Raw genomic sequence first — 13,215 nt, forward strand, 5'->3', positions numbered from 1 at the left:
AAAAGCCTGGCTTAATAAAACTTGTAACAAATTAAATCACTTTTCATTTTGTATAAGTGTCCATATCGCTCAGACGCATAGCTTGCGAGATATAATCGAAAAACCGAAAAATGGAACCTTCAACCTTCAAACCTCCCTCTCCCCTCCGGCACCAGGGTTACGGCCGGGGACTTTTGATATGTTCACCTAACTAGTCCAAACAAAGTTACGAAGTCAAAAATTGTGTTCTAAGCATCTCCCTCTATAACTTTTTTTCAGCATTTATTTCTGGCCTATGTACGATTTGTCGGATTTGTGACAGTAATTCAGCGGCGGTAGCACGGTCGCATTTTTATCGCCTGTCACGTTCTAACAAGTAGGTATGTAAGTGCGAAAGTGACGGGCATAGTCACAGGCGATAAAAATGGAACCATGCTGCCACCGCAGTACACAACAAGACGATCGTAACGAGCTCAAACGCAATAGAATCGGACTAAGCTAACTCTGCATGGCGCTTACAATCACAGTGTGGCATTCTATGAAAATATGACAATATGACGTTTACATTTATACAACCCCCCCCCCCCTCACCTTGTTCTATTCAAGTCGGTGCAAAGTTAGCTTAGACGGACGATGATATTACGTTGTTTTACGACAGTTCCTATGGCCACCTTCGTTCTTAATTTTTAAGCACATAACGCCTTAAGTTAACGTTTTCGACACTGTATCAAACACAAAAGCTCTCACTCTACGTCACCGAAGTGTCAAAATTGAAATTGAACTTTATGCATATGCACGTAGGTCTATGTTGCTCTGTAGTCTGTGACGGATTAATCCGTCTTTGGCGTTGGACCTACGGTGCGGATATATCCGTTATCGGCGTCCTAAAGGTTAAGGAAAACTATTGGCATTTTAAAAATACGCAAGTTAGTACAACGGGTTAGCATCTTAGCACGATATTAGGTATAACGTCTTAATCAAAATAAAATAGGTACTAATACCACTATATTCGGTTTACTTACCTTCAAAAACAGTCCGCTTTTTCAATCGCCTAACACAACACAACACTGATTTAAACTTTCGCGATTTTTACTCATTATTATTCGAGAGAAACATAAAATAAATTTAAATTTAAAACTTACTTTACGCGATTAAGTCCCGTGATTGTGAATAATACTGGCCTAAAACTCTGGTTTCCTAAGGTTTTTTATTCCGTAGACTAAAATGACCTTTCATGTGTAAGACATTGCATTTCTTAGTACCACATGAAATGTCATTTTAGTCTACGGAATAAAAAAACAGAAAGCGGTGCCGTCATATAGCGGCCGTCGCCATACAAAATCCTACTCATCCATATTTAATCGTACTATTTTGTATGGAGATGGCCGCTATATGACGGCACTGCTACCCAGGGAAAACAGAGCTTTATTAGTGACTGAACGAACGGGTAAAGGAACATATTTTTTGCATAGTATATCATACCTACATAAGTTTTTTGACAGTTGTAATAGGTTTTCCCTGTGGCGGTCAAATTAATGGCATTATGATATTGCATTGTCATCGAAATTAGGTAAATTAGATATGGTACCTAAGATGTAACATCTCAACCAACTGGGAAGTGGGTCAAAGTCGAATAAAAAAAAAAACATCCAGACCTTGTGATATACGGACAGACCCACTAAACTAAATAGATAAACCATACTGCTTCTATTATGCTCCAATCCAGATAAATCGTAATTTCGATAACCTCATCTGCTAATAGCGTCATACTGATTACTCATTTGCTTCACGCTTATAATAATCATGTAAAGACGCACATATGTTTTCCAAACTAGCCTTTGTGATGGAGATAATAAGAGCCGTGGAAATCGCATTATGATCTTAAAATTGTACAAGGCTGTTATTCATTCTCACTTAGCGTACTCAAGCTACCCAGTATAAGTGTGATCTTCAACTGCAGAGTTGTTAGCGTTGTGGAGGTTCAATTAATACTAGTTATGAGTACGTCAGACATTTTTTTTGTGAATAAGCACTACTAATGTGATCCGTACTTATTGAATAGGATGTGGAAAACATCCTCATTTACTTGTTAGTATCGCTCGTACATCTCACAACATAAGGTGGTTTCATTAACATCGAAGATGAAGACCTGTGTTTTGGTGTTTGTGGTTTGTTTCAACTTGTGGTGCGCGAGTTTGGCAGCGCCTGCCGCCGAATCGAATGTTATCGAATGTACGTAATTAATGTGTTTTACCTATAAAATCAAATTAATTAATTATAGTAATTAACTTTGCTTTATTTGCTTCAATACGGCGTACCATCTGTTTTCTGTACTGAGAAAAGAGATGCAATAAAAATATTTGGGCCAACAAAGCGAAATTTATTGATATTTCAATTGTGTTTTAAATTTTTTCTACCTACAAAGAAAGGGAATGTACCTAATGGGTTTTAAGTTGTAATGTGTGTAGGAATATGCATTTTTTAGATACGATAGTTCATAATCACGAAATAGGTGGATTTAAGGATGACTCACGTTAGACCGGGCCGTGACCGGGCCGGAGCTTCCGGCCCTTACTTTTCTATGACATGACAGGTGATCACGTGATGCTTTCCATAGAAAACGAAGCGCCGGAAGCTCCGGCCCGGTCACGGCCCGGTCTAACGTGAGTCATCCTTAAAACAGATCAATGAGGTAACAGTGCAGCTCTTTGTATACTCGTAAGTCCGTTAAAAGATATCAGAGGACTTGCCACAAAAAAGGAAAATCCAAATTTCGATATATGCTTCTCTATCGCTCTTCCATATTCGTGCGATTAAGAGGCAAATAACGAAATATCGATTTCTCAGATACTTTTGGCGCGTTGTTCTATCTGCTACTATTCTTGCTTACTATACTTGACGATTGCAGAAAATATCTACGCCGGCTACTGTTAGCTCATAGAAACAAATCTTACTAACAGTTTATTGAGACGGTTAATTAATAGGTATTATGGCGCCTATAGTGTTATTTGTTATAGCAGAGTAATATTTTTTTTTTTATTAATTTTTTTATTATTATTATTAAATATGTATATTTGAAGCTGTTTTTTTTCTCCAATTAAGTAAACCGGCTATCTAATACAATAATCACGAATTGGTTAGATCATAGCCGACATAGTCAACGACGTAGCTGTTCGTAGGAAGTAGTTGGGTTTCCCCGACCGGTATGGAAACATGAGTGTTCATCTTTCTCAGGGTAAAGTTAGTGTCGTTTGCAAGACGAGTCTAAAGATTATGAGTGCTACTTTTCGTAGCTGTTTAGGGTTCGCAAAGTTGTTTTTTGCGAACTAGGTCTTTTTACTTATTCCAACTTTTTTAAATTTAATTCCGACACCGTATCTATACGTCCACACCAAAGAGTATGAATGTTCAAAAACTTTATAGGTATATTTTTATTTCGCCATTAGACATTAATTTAGTCGATTTTTTATTTATTTGTTATTATATAAATAAAACGTTATAAAATAAGATATTTGGCTAAAACATTTTTTATTATTTGGCTGAACGGAACTATCATTGCCACGTTGACTGTTGTAAACAGAAAAAGTGAAAAATTAAAAAGTAAAACCGGCGCCCGCTATTTTTACAAAACATTTAGTCATAGACATAGTATATACAAGTAGTTATAGAAGCGCCACCGAGCGACCGGGGGTAAGAGAAAGAGTATTCATATAAAATTTGGGCAGCATAGGATTTTTTCTCTTTCACTCTTATAAATTTCGGTATTTCGCCATCGCCTCCTACCTATGATGTCACCCGGTCGGTGATAAGGACAAAGCATGGCACTATTTTCTCTTTCCTCTTATAGGAATCGCAATAAGACTATCTTTCTCTATCAAGTAAGTTTTTGTATGAAATAAGTTATTGTGATTAAGTTTAGCAATGTATTTTTCATTTCTCATGCTCTGAAAGAGGGTCATTGTTGTTCTAAAAGGTGTGCAGAAAATGATACGCGTCTGCACTAGAGCATTTTACGTTCGAAGTACGATTTTTTTGATTTTTTTACGATAAGCAATTCAAATTTGAGTTTAAATGGATTTGTTATACAATTTCCATTCTGATATTTGACTCTCCATTCCATAAATAATGATACTTTTGCCTAAATTGCTAACCGAAAGTACCCTTAAGAAATACTATAAACATGTATACTCGGTCATGTTTTAAAAAAAACACATGCATTTTACTTTCCTCGTATTCGAAATGAAAAGTAGAGTGTTTAACTCGGGTGAAAGGCGTCATTTCAGCCTCGGACTGTTGGCGCTCTCACTGTGTTCGAGCACCAAAATACCTCGGCAGAAATGAGTGCCTTTCATCCCTTGGTTAACAATCTACTATATCATCGCTACACGGTGTTACTTGAGCCACTGAAAACCTGAGACACCCCCAACATATTTTTTTAATTTTAAACTCATCTTGGGCATTTATTCTTTAATCCGATAAATATTTAAAAAATATTCGTTGTGTAGTTTTCTTAACAATTCTATTCGACTGGTAATTCTACACAAGATACTTCGTCGTTTTAGTGACATCAAAGAGGATGTAATAAAATAGAGCGGTACTGTCATAGTAAATTTTGTAACCACAGTAAATTCACTGCCATCTATCGACACACTTTAAAACTAAAAATGAAGATTTATAAGAATACGATAAAATGTATTTAAATATGGATAAATGATTTTTCTTATTTGCATTAATTATTTTTATGATTTTGACCCATGTTCTTTCACTGGTATGCGTTAAAATTGTTAAATGACAAACGAAACCGTCAACGCCATCTATACGACAGTAGGCCAAAGCTAGTAGCGCCGTCTGATCGAGAATCAAATTTTCTTGATTTTCGAGGCACGTTTTTTCCTTAGACTGTATCCATCTATTACGGAGTTATATCTATCTTTGGTGACAACAAACAATTGCTAGTTACCATCGTAAACACTGTTAACTGATCATTTGCATACCTTACTGCAACGAGATAAGGTTTACCAATGGCCAGTTAAGGGTGTTATTGCTTATTGACACCTAACGTGTCAAATGCTAGTTATTGATATTGCATTACAAACTTGTAGACTGAGCTGAGCATGTAAAAAAAAAATACCCCCATTAAAATATAGCGCAATCGATTCTCCTATCGATTCTGAACAAACTTTAGGTTTTCAGTGGGTCTTGAAACACCGTGTATAGTGACGAATTAACAATATTACAAAACAAAATAATTTCGACGTTTTTTGGAAATTCAACCAACTGAGGGGGCTAAAAAGGGGATGAAAGTTTGTCTTGGGGTGTAAATTTTATTTCAAGCTAGGAACTTGAAACTTTGCAAAAATGTATTAAAAAACAAGAAAACTAATTTCAGCGTTTTTAAAATAAAAAGGGGTTAAAAGTTTGTATGGAGATCAAATGATTTTGTGAGTGCGGGACTTGAATCTTTGTATAAGGGCATATTATTAGAATAAAAAAGAAAACTAATTTCAGCGTTTTTAAAAATTCATCCCTTAAAAGGGTAAAAAAGGGGTTGAAAATTTGTATAGTGTTCAAATTTTATTTAAAACCTAGGAATTTGAAACTTTGTAAAAAGGTATTTCATTAAAAGAAAAAAAAAACTGATTTTAGCGTTTTTGAAAAGTCATCCCTTAAGCTGGTGAAAAAGGGATTGAAAATTTGTGTAGAGTTGAGGTCAAACATTTTTTTGAGTGCGGGACTTGAATCTTTGTAAAACCTTAGGTTAAGACCATTAGGGTCGATTCTTAGTTTTATTCTTGTATTTAATTTTAGTTCACATGAAAATGCAGTTGCTTATTGTCAAACATTATCATAAGTGCTTGCTTATTGCGTTATTTGTAAATAATTACTTTAAGTTAGCTATTTATAAGTTGTCTTATAAGTGAAATTTCTGTAATTTCTTAGACAATAAATTTCTTTAAACCGAAGGTATATTATTAAAATACAAGAAAAGTGATTTCAGTGTTTATAAAAATTCGTCCCTTAAAGTGGTTAAAAAGGGGTTTAACTTTGTAGGGGGTCCTAATTTAATTTCAAGCTAGGTACCTACTTGAAACTTCGTAGAAAGATATTTTAATTAAAAGGGTAGAAAACTAATTTCAACATTTTTGAAAATTCTTCCCCCAAGGTGGTAAAAAAGGGGTTGAAAATTTGTATGGAAATCAAAATTTTTCTGACTGCGGGACTTGAATCTTTGTAAAGGCATACTATTAGAATACAAGAAAAGTAATATAACCGTTTTTAAATATTCATCCTCTAAAAGGGTTCAACATGGGTTAAAAGTTTACAAATGCTTTGAATTTTTTCAGAAAGGCATTGTATAAGATTACAAAAAAAGTTATTTCAACGTTCTTAAAAATTCAACCCCTAAGGGAGTTAAAAAGGGGATGTAATTTTATATGTGGTACAAGTTTCCTTTTAAGCTAGGAACTTGAAACTTGGTAATAATATATTATATTAAAATAGACGAAACTGATTTCACCGTTTTAAAAAAGTTTGTATTAATAAAGTTTCATCGGAAGCGATTTTTTTTTTAATAGTGGACTTGCAAATCTTCTAAGAGGGTTTAGAGGGATTATATCGTTTTTTTTTTTTCAGTTAGAGCCTTGAAACTTCTTGGTTTGTGAGGACAATTTTTTATGCGTTGTATAATTATTAACAAATGATTAACCGTCCCTACTAATATCTTTTGCTGCATAATGTTCTATTCTCATGTAGAATATATAACTACCAACATACAAATCCACGCCTATGAAGTCGCGGGCAGCAGCTAGTAGGTACATATGTCAACATTATATGTGGAATTTCTGGCTGCGTTCCTACTCAAAAGGAGTCATTATTACTAAGGCGCTCTTTGGTAATATACTTACTTAAGAGAGAGGCAGAGAAAAATTACTAAGAGAAAATATTAGTGGATATAAATGGGTTACTATTATAGAGAAATCGAAGTCTAAGTCTAACATGTGAAAAAGCACAAGTCTTACTTATACTTACTTACTTATACTTTTGTGTGAGTCCTACTTATAGAATTTGAATCGTGAATCTAAATTCCAGATTCCGAGCAATGCCCGCCAGGCGAGTACCACCCCGGCGGCCCCGGCTGCGGATTGGAGCCCACCTGTCCACCTCGGGGCTTCCATACCGCCACGTGGCACGCCAGTACAGAGTGCCAATGCTGGTGCAATCCCGGTCTATTGAGAGACTGGGATACTAAGCTGTGTATACCGAAATGCTACTAAACACCGTGTATTCTGATTGCCAGCCGAAGGGCATACTTACCACCTGGTACGCCAGCGCTGAGTTTAAATACTGATGCCACCTCGTACTAAAAGAATGGCATAAAAAGTGTAGTGAATTGCGATGTGACACTGTGTAACACTTTCAGTTACTTATTATTAAAACCAAAAAGAACCTGTCGCGGGCACTTACTGTTATTATGCATCCTGGCGATCCGAACGTGACATTACGTTCTTGGAGGGAGACTGGCGACTTACAGTTATTACGAAATATAAGAAAGTTGCTTAAAAAAACCTAATGCCGGTCAGTATACATGGGTAGATATAATAAAACCTAAGCAGTCATTTAATCTAAATATATCTATGCTGTGGCTGCTGTGAGATGTTGCGTAACTTAGTTCCGTTTTAACAGGATGTGTTGTCATCATATTATAGTTATTTGCGCAATACGCGCTCTCTACATATAAGTACATTGTTGAGTCGATATCTATAAGATCACGTAAAGACCTGTTGTGCTACCGATTTTTCTCATGATAAGATACGTCCGCACTAATGGCTACATGTTAGAAAAGGAATAAACAGTTTTGTCTTAGGTACTATGAAATATCAAATCATTTAAAACAGTTTATCACCAATTTTGAACTAAACGCTCCGTCAAATCGTTTGCCACACATCTAAATAAATTCCATTAGTACAGGTGTAACGACAAGATATTTGTCGTAAGACAACTCAGACATTTTTTTTCTCAATAAACGAGCTGTTAGTTAATATAAATTTTAGTTCGCATCGGAGAATATACTCGTACCAATCTACGAAAAAAAGGAGAGCCGATAAAAGTTGTTCCATCTCTTGTAAAATGCATCTCTTTGGCAAGATCTTAGATTTTTTAATTATCATATTTCAAACTTCAAATTAATGCTTTTAAACATTAAAATCACATTTTAATATATTTTTTAAATTTCCCTACAAAGTTTCAGTCGCACTATGAAAATTTGTACTTTATGACATTCATTGATTGACAATGGCAAACATATTGCCGTCTTGTAACTTGGAAATGACAACAGATGGAAAAAATAATTCTCGCTTAAAATTAATTAAAAAAAATCTAGATCGTGCTTGCAATTTTTTTTATTATTGCTTTTAAAAAAATCAGTTAAAGAGAAATCAGGAATCGGCCCAGCGTTCCTTAGGGTCTAAATAATAAGAGGCTTTCATTAAAATAAGTACTCCTTTGAACTAAATACCGTACCCAATTTTCTTTAGGTAGTTTTGAATTTAACTTCAAAGTTCCATTTGAATTACTCATCCTTCATTAGAATTAATTCCATCTTGGAACCAAAACGTTACTAAATAAAAAGTAGAGAGTACTAGAACTTAGTTGCTAGATCGTAGATACCTACTCTAAGTAAGAATAAGTAAATTATGATTAGTGAATAAATTATTATTATTTTTATTCATTTTATTTATTTAACTAGGTTTTGTGTCGATATTTACTTAGATTTATCTACTGATCCACTTATCTACGATGTTCAAAAAAAGCTGGGTAAAATAGATTTTGTTGATTCTGTCCAGTGTTTAGCTAACCTTAGTCAAGTCACGAACCTTTTTGCCCCAACGATTTTCAGTTCGTACTCTAGATTCTAATCTAGAGATGGAACTTATTTAATTTTAAGGTAGGGTTTCTCACAAATTCGCCATAATATTCGAGATGCTCGCAGTGTTCAACATTACTGAAACTTCGATAGACTGACAGCGAAGTTTGACGATACGGGTCCTAAGCAAACTAAAGTTCTGTAGAATTTGTCAACTTGGTGTGTGTCTAACACTCCCGACACATAAGTAAGAGCGTTTATAGGAAAGATATACTGAAGTACCTATACATTGGAGTTTGAACGTTTTGAAAAGTGTTTGCCCGGTACGGAAAATGGAGTAGGAGTAGCGAACTGCCAGTAGAAAAAGGCGCGAAATTCAAAATTTGTATGCAAGGGCATCGCCAGGGGGAAGCATGAACCGTCTGGATATCTAATATTACATACAATATAGAGTCCGAACCGAACCAAGACAAGTCCGCAACGATTTTGATAGCACACGCAGTTAATACTATTACTTATTCTGTGATATCACGTTAACATACACAACCGTGTTAGTGGGAGAAGTCATGTGAGACCTAGATAGGCGGAGGTAGATTGGTGCCATTGGTGGCCGCGGAAGGTAGTTGGACCGCGGCATATGGAATCGCACAGACTTCGCTTGCGCCGCGATTGGCCTTTCATAATGTCAGTCGCACGCAATTGTTACTAGTTAACTACGCATCTAAAGTACAAACCACAATCCACTAAGCATGACTAAGCCCATGTACTGAGTTGCGATATAGGTATGCCTTTTTTCCTAGCGCATTGTGTACTTAGTGGATGTTTCCCCTATAAACAGGGTGGCTAAAAAATAAGTGCATTCCCGTTGCCAGGGAGGTTTTGGGATTATACTGAACAACTTTCACTATGGGATCGACCACGAAATCGCCAAGAAAAATTTTACCGTCCCATAAAATAAAATAAAAATGTATGAAACAGCCAAATTTTTTTCGCGATTTAGTAAAAGTTGCTCAGTATAATCCCAAAACCTTCCTGGCAACTGAAATGCAATTTTTTTTAGCCACTGTTTAATATATATATCGTTGTAAATTGAATCTACAAATTGCTTACAGCAGCAGAGAAATATACTTGTACTGTTAATAATAGGTACTTATACCTGACAATAAGCCTAATACAAAATTTAGGCCAACGATAAATCACTATGTAAAACTACCAACCATTGTAAGTACCTACCTACCATCAAGGCTACTTATTCTTTTATACCAAGTCAGTGCCGATGCTCGTACATCTAATTTTAGAACTTTCCACCCCTTTGAGACACCGGGGCAATCATGAAACACCTCAGCCGATCGATTCGAAATAATGGTCTCATAGACTGATTGACTTACGTGCCTATGTAATTACAAAAACATTGACCTTTCGCAGGCGTATTCTCGTGGGTAGATAACTAGGCTGATGTACATCAGGTACCTGAAGTTACTTACGTTGCTTAATAAGAACTGCGTTATGGTGTGAAAGTAATATTCTTGATGGCTTTAAGTTAGGTAAGTTGTAGTATAAGTAGGTAGTATTTAATTTTCACGGTTCTTCTTATCGATGCTATGTTAATTTTATATGTTAAGTTCATTACTCTATGTAGGTAGTTCTCAATACTTTCACCCTGAAAAACCATTAAGTATTAAGCTATTTGACAATTACCTGAAGAAGTCGTGCTGTGATTTATAAAACATTTACGTATTTGTGACGTTTTCAACCAAAAGGTACCACATTGTCGCTTGTCGATAAGGTTGATTTCGAATTGAAGCTATATGGAAATAGCGCCTAACTGACAACCGACAATAAGTACCCTTTTGGTTGAAAATGGCACATTTAATGGCATGTCTCGGCGCTAAGCGGATCACGAGTGGCGGTTGACACGGTTTCTCAGCTGGCTCCCATTCACAAAACGTACCGGGACTCTCCGGACCCAGAAACTCGAGCGACTCAAAATATTCGTGATCTTCTATTTCACAGATTTCCGCGAGAATCTAGAGGCCAACATACACTAGGAACGAGCTCTAGATATAAAATGGTTTGCGAATTAAGTAGGCAGACGTCCTGTGTTCTTAGGCATAGGTAAATGTTGCTCTCACGACGCAGGTGAAATCACGTAATATGTGAATCTTGTGCGATGACGATGAATTAAGACAATTTAACAGGAACGAAACAAGAAGATAGAAATGAATTATGATTATAAGTATAGTGAAAAACATGATAAAACTCATTTATTTCATAAAGCCGAAACATAAAAATGTCAAAATAAAATTATAATTAATATACAGTTAAAATATAAATTGAGATCAAAATTAAAATTAAAATCGATCTTAAAATTAAATATACAATTATAATTAAAAACAAAAGCTTATTCAAATGTCAAAGTAAAATTAGAATTACAGTTAATATACTATAGAGATAAGTTTTATAACATTCGTGTGTTTGACTTATGTGTGTAGGTACGTTACAGCCGAGATTTGTGCATCTGTTACCGAATCATACAATCATACAACATTTGCCCAGTCCCAGTAGACTGAGCTCGTAGAGACGGATGAAGGTGATTTTATTTTTTATTCTATTTTACTACTCAAATAAGCAACACAGCATTACAGTAAAACCAAGGCACTATGAAATTACAAAATAAAATACAATACAAAGAAACATACATAAAAACAAAATTCAAAATTAAACAAGGCATTTGGGCGACGAGGTAACAGCGTGGCTCCGTTGCGTCGTCTGACTCGGCGTAGGATTCGGCAGGTTGCCCCGTAACCGCCGAAATACCACACCCTTTTGATATATTAATTATTTGCTTATTACTTAATTATCTTGCTTGAAAGTATTTATTAAGTATAATCTTAGGTCATTAAAATAAGGGTGTTATTTAATCGATCTGCAAAATATTCCTATTTTGATGAACAAAACTATATATTTAGTCAGCCAAAATGTGTATTTGATCAGCAACTTAAGGTTAGCAAGTATTTCAAAATCAGTTCGCAATTAATGTTATAATGAGCTGCTCTAAATTGATTTGGTTCGCAAATTAATTATTTGATCGGCAATTCAGCAGTAAGCGATCCACCATTAATCAAATTTTGTTAAGCAGCCAGTGGGTAAGCGGATTATTTCATTTTGGATTACAATTTAACTGATGTGCAAAAAATAGTTCTAACCTAACCCACTTTTCTAGTAGCAGTTGGTTTCTGTAAAGGTCGCAGTTCTAACCTAACCTAACCTAACCCACTTTTCTAGTAGCAGTAGTTTTCTGTGAAGGTCGCAGTTCTAACCTAACCTAACCCACTTTTCTAGTAGCTAATATCTTCCATTTTACACCTATAATACTCTCAAAGTACCAAAACGGATAAATATCACCAACAAATACGTTAGAACACCGCAATGTGACTGCTAATAATCATCAAATGAAATGCACGCACACGATTCCGCTCCGCCTGCAACCCTGCCGATTTTCCAAATCAAACGCAACCCATCTTATTATATCAGATTACCATTTGTTTAACCCTTAAATGCATAATGATGTATATATGCATCGTATATTTGATGGTCCGTGGCTCAATATGCAGCTATCCAAAATATTATTCCCTCAATCTATACAACATGACACATCTATTTCAATTTATTAAAAAGTTATACAAAAAATCATTCATTTAAGGGTTAATATGCATACGTCTCAATTAAACTGCCAACCAATTTTTAAATCTTGCTGACCAAATAATAATTTTGCAACTCAACTATTTATTAAGCAGATGGATATTGGTTATAATATTGACCGTTTGTGAATTGTTTGCTGAACAAGAGTTGCAGCTCGATTTTTATTTATTTCCGGCAACCTATTTGTATGCTGCCCAAATGATTTAATGGGTATTTTTTTGCAGATCAGTTTTAAAAATGGCTGATCATTTAATTACTTCCCTTAAAAGAATACGCTGAATGGCCACAAGCTAAATTGAAATTTCCCCAGCAAAGAGCGTTGTCAACATTGCATAACCGTAGGTAATGTTCCGGAACCAGGCAAATCGCTCCCTTGCCTGACAACTACGATTATAGAGTTAGTATACATATTTAGCCTAACAACATCACGGAAAAAACTTAAGAATTAAAAGTAAAAAGTTTTATTATATCTGGTCATAAATCTAAAATGATGTCGCTGAACTTAACTACATATGTATAGTTTGTCAAAGAACTTGTCTCATTTCAAACATAGACAGAGAGAATCATACTATCTTTGTCTTACACTAAGTACTAGCACCTAAAAGATAAGGATGAGAGTTGATTATTTATGCATGAATAACGTATATTATGATATATTATGTTGGACCTAA

The 13,215-nt window shown here is 35.2% G+C and overlaps 1 protein-coding gene across 1 annotated transcript; it reads left to right on the plus strand.

Annotated features, from left to right (window-relative positions):
- The first annotated feature begins 2,049 nt into the window (after positions 1-2,049).
- Positions 2,050-7,430, plus strand: LOC134742735 (uncharacterized). The gene is made up of 2 exons (XM_063675924.1): positions 2,050-2,211; positions 7,069-7,430. The coding sequence occupies exons 1-2, from the start codon at positions 2,121-2,123 to the stop codon at positions 7,251-7,253; spliced, it is 276 nt and encodes a 91-aa protein (XP_063531994.1). The 5' UTR covers positions 2,050-2,120; the 3' UTR covers positions 7,254-7,430.
- The last annotated feature ends 5,785 nt before the right edge of the window (positions 7,431-13,215 follow it).

This window comes from Cydia strobilella, chromosome 7 (assembly GCF_947568885.1).
Source record: "Cydia strobilella chromosome 7, ilCydStro3.1, whole genome shotgun sequence".
Classification (NCBI taxonomy): Eukaryota; Metazoa; Arthropoda; class Insecta; order Lepidoptera; family Tortricidae; genus Cydia; species Cydia strobilella.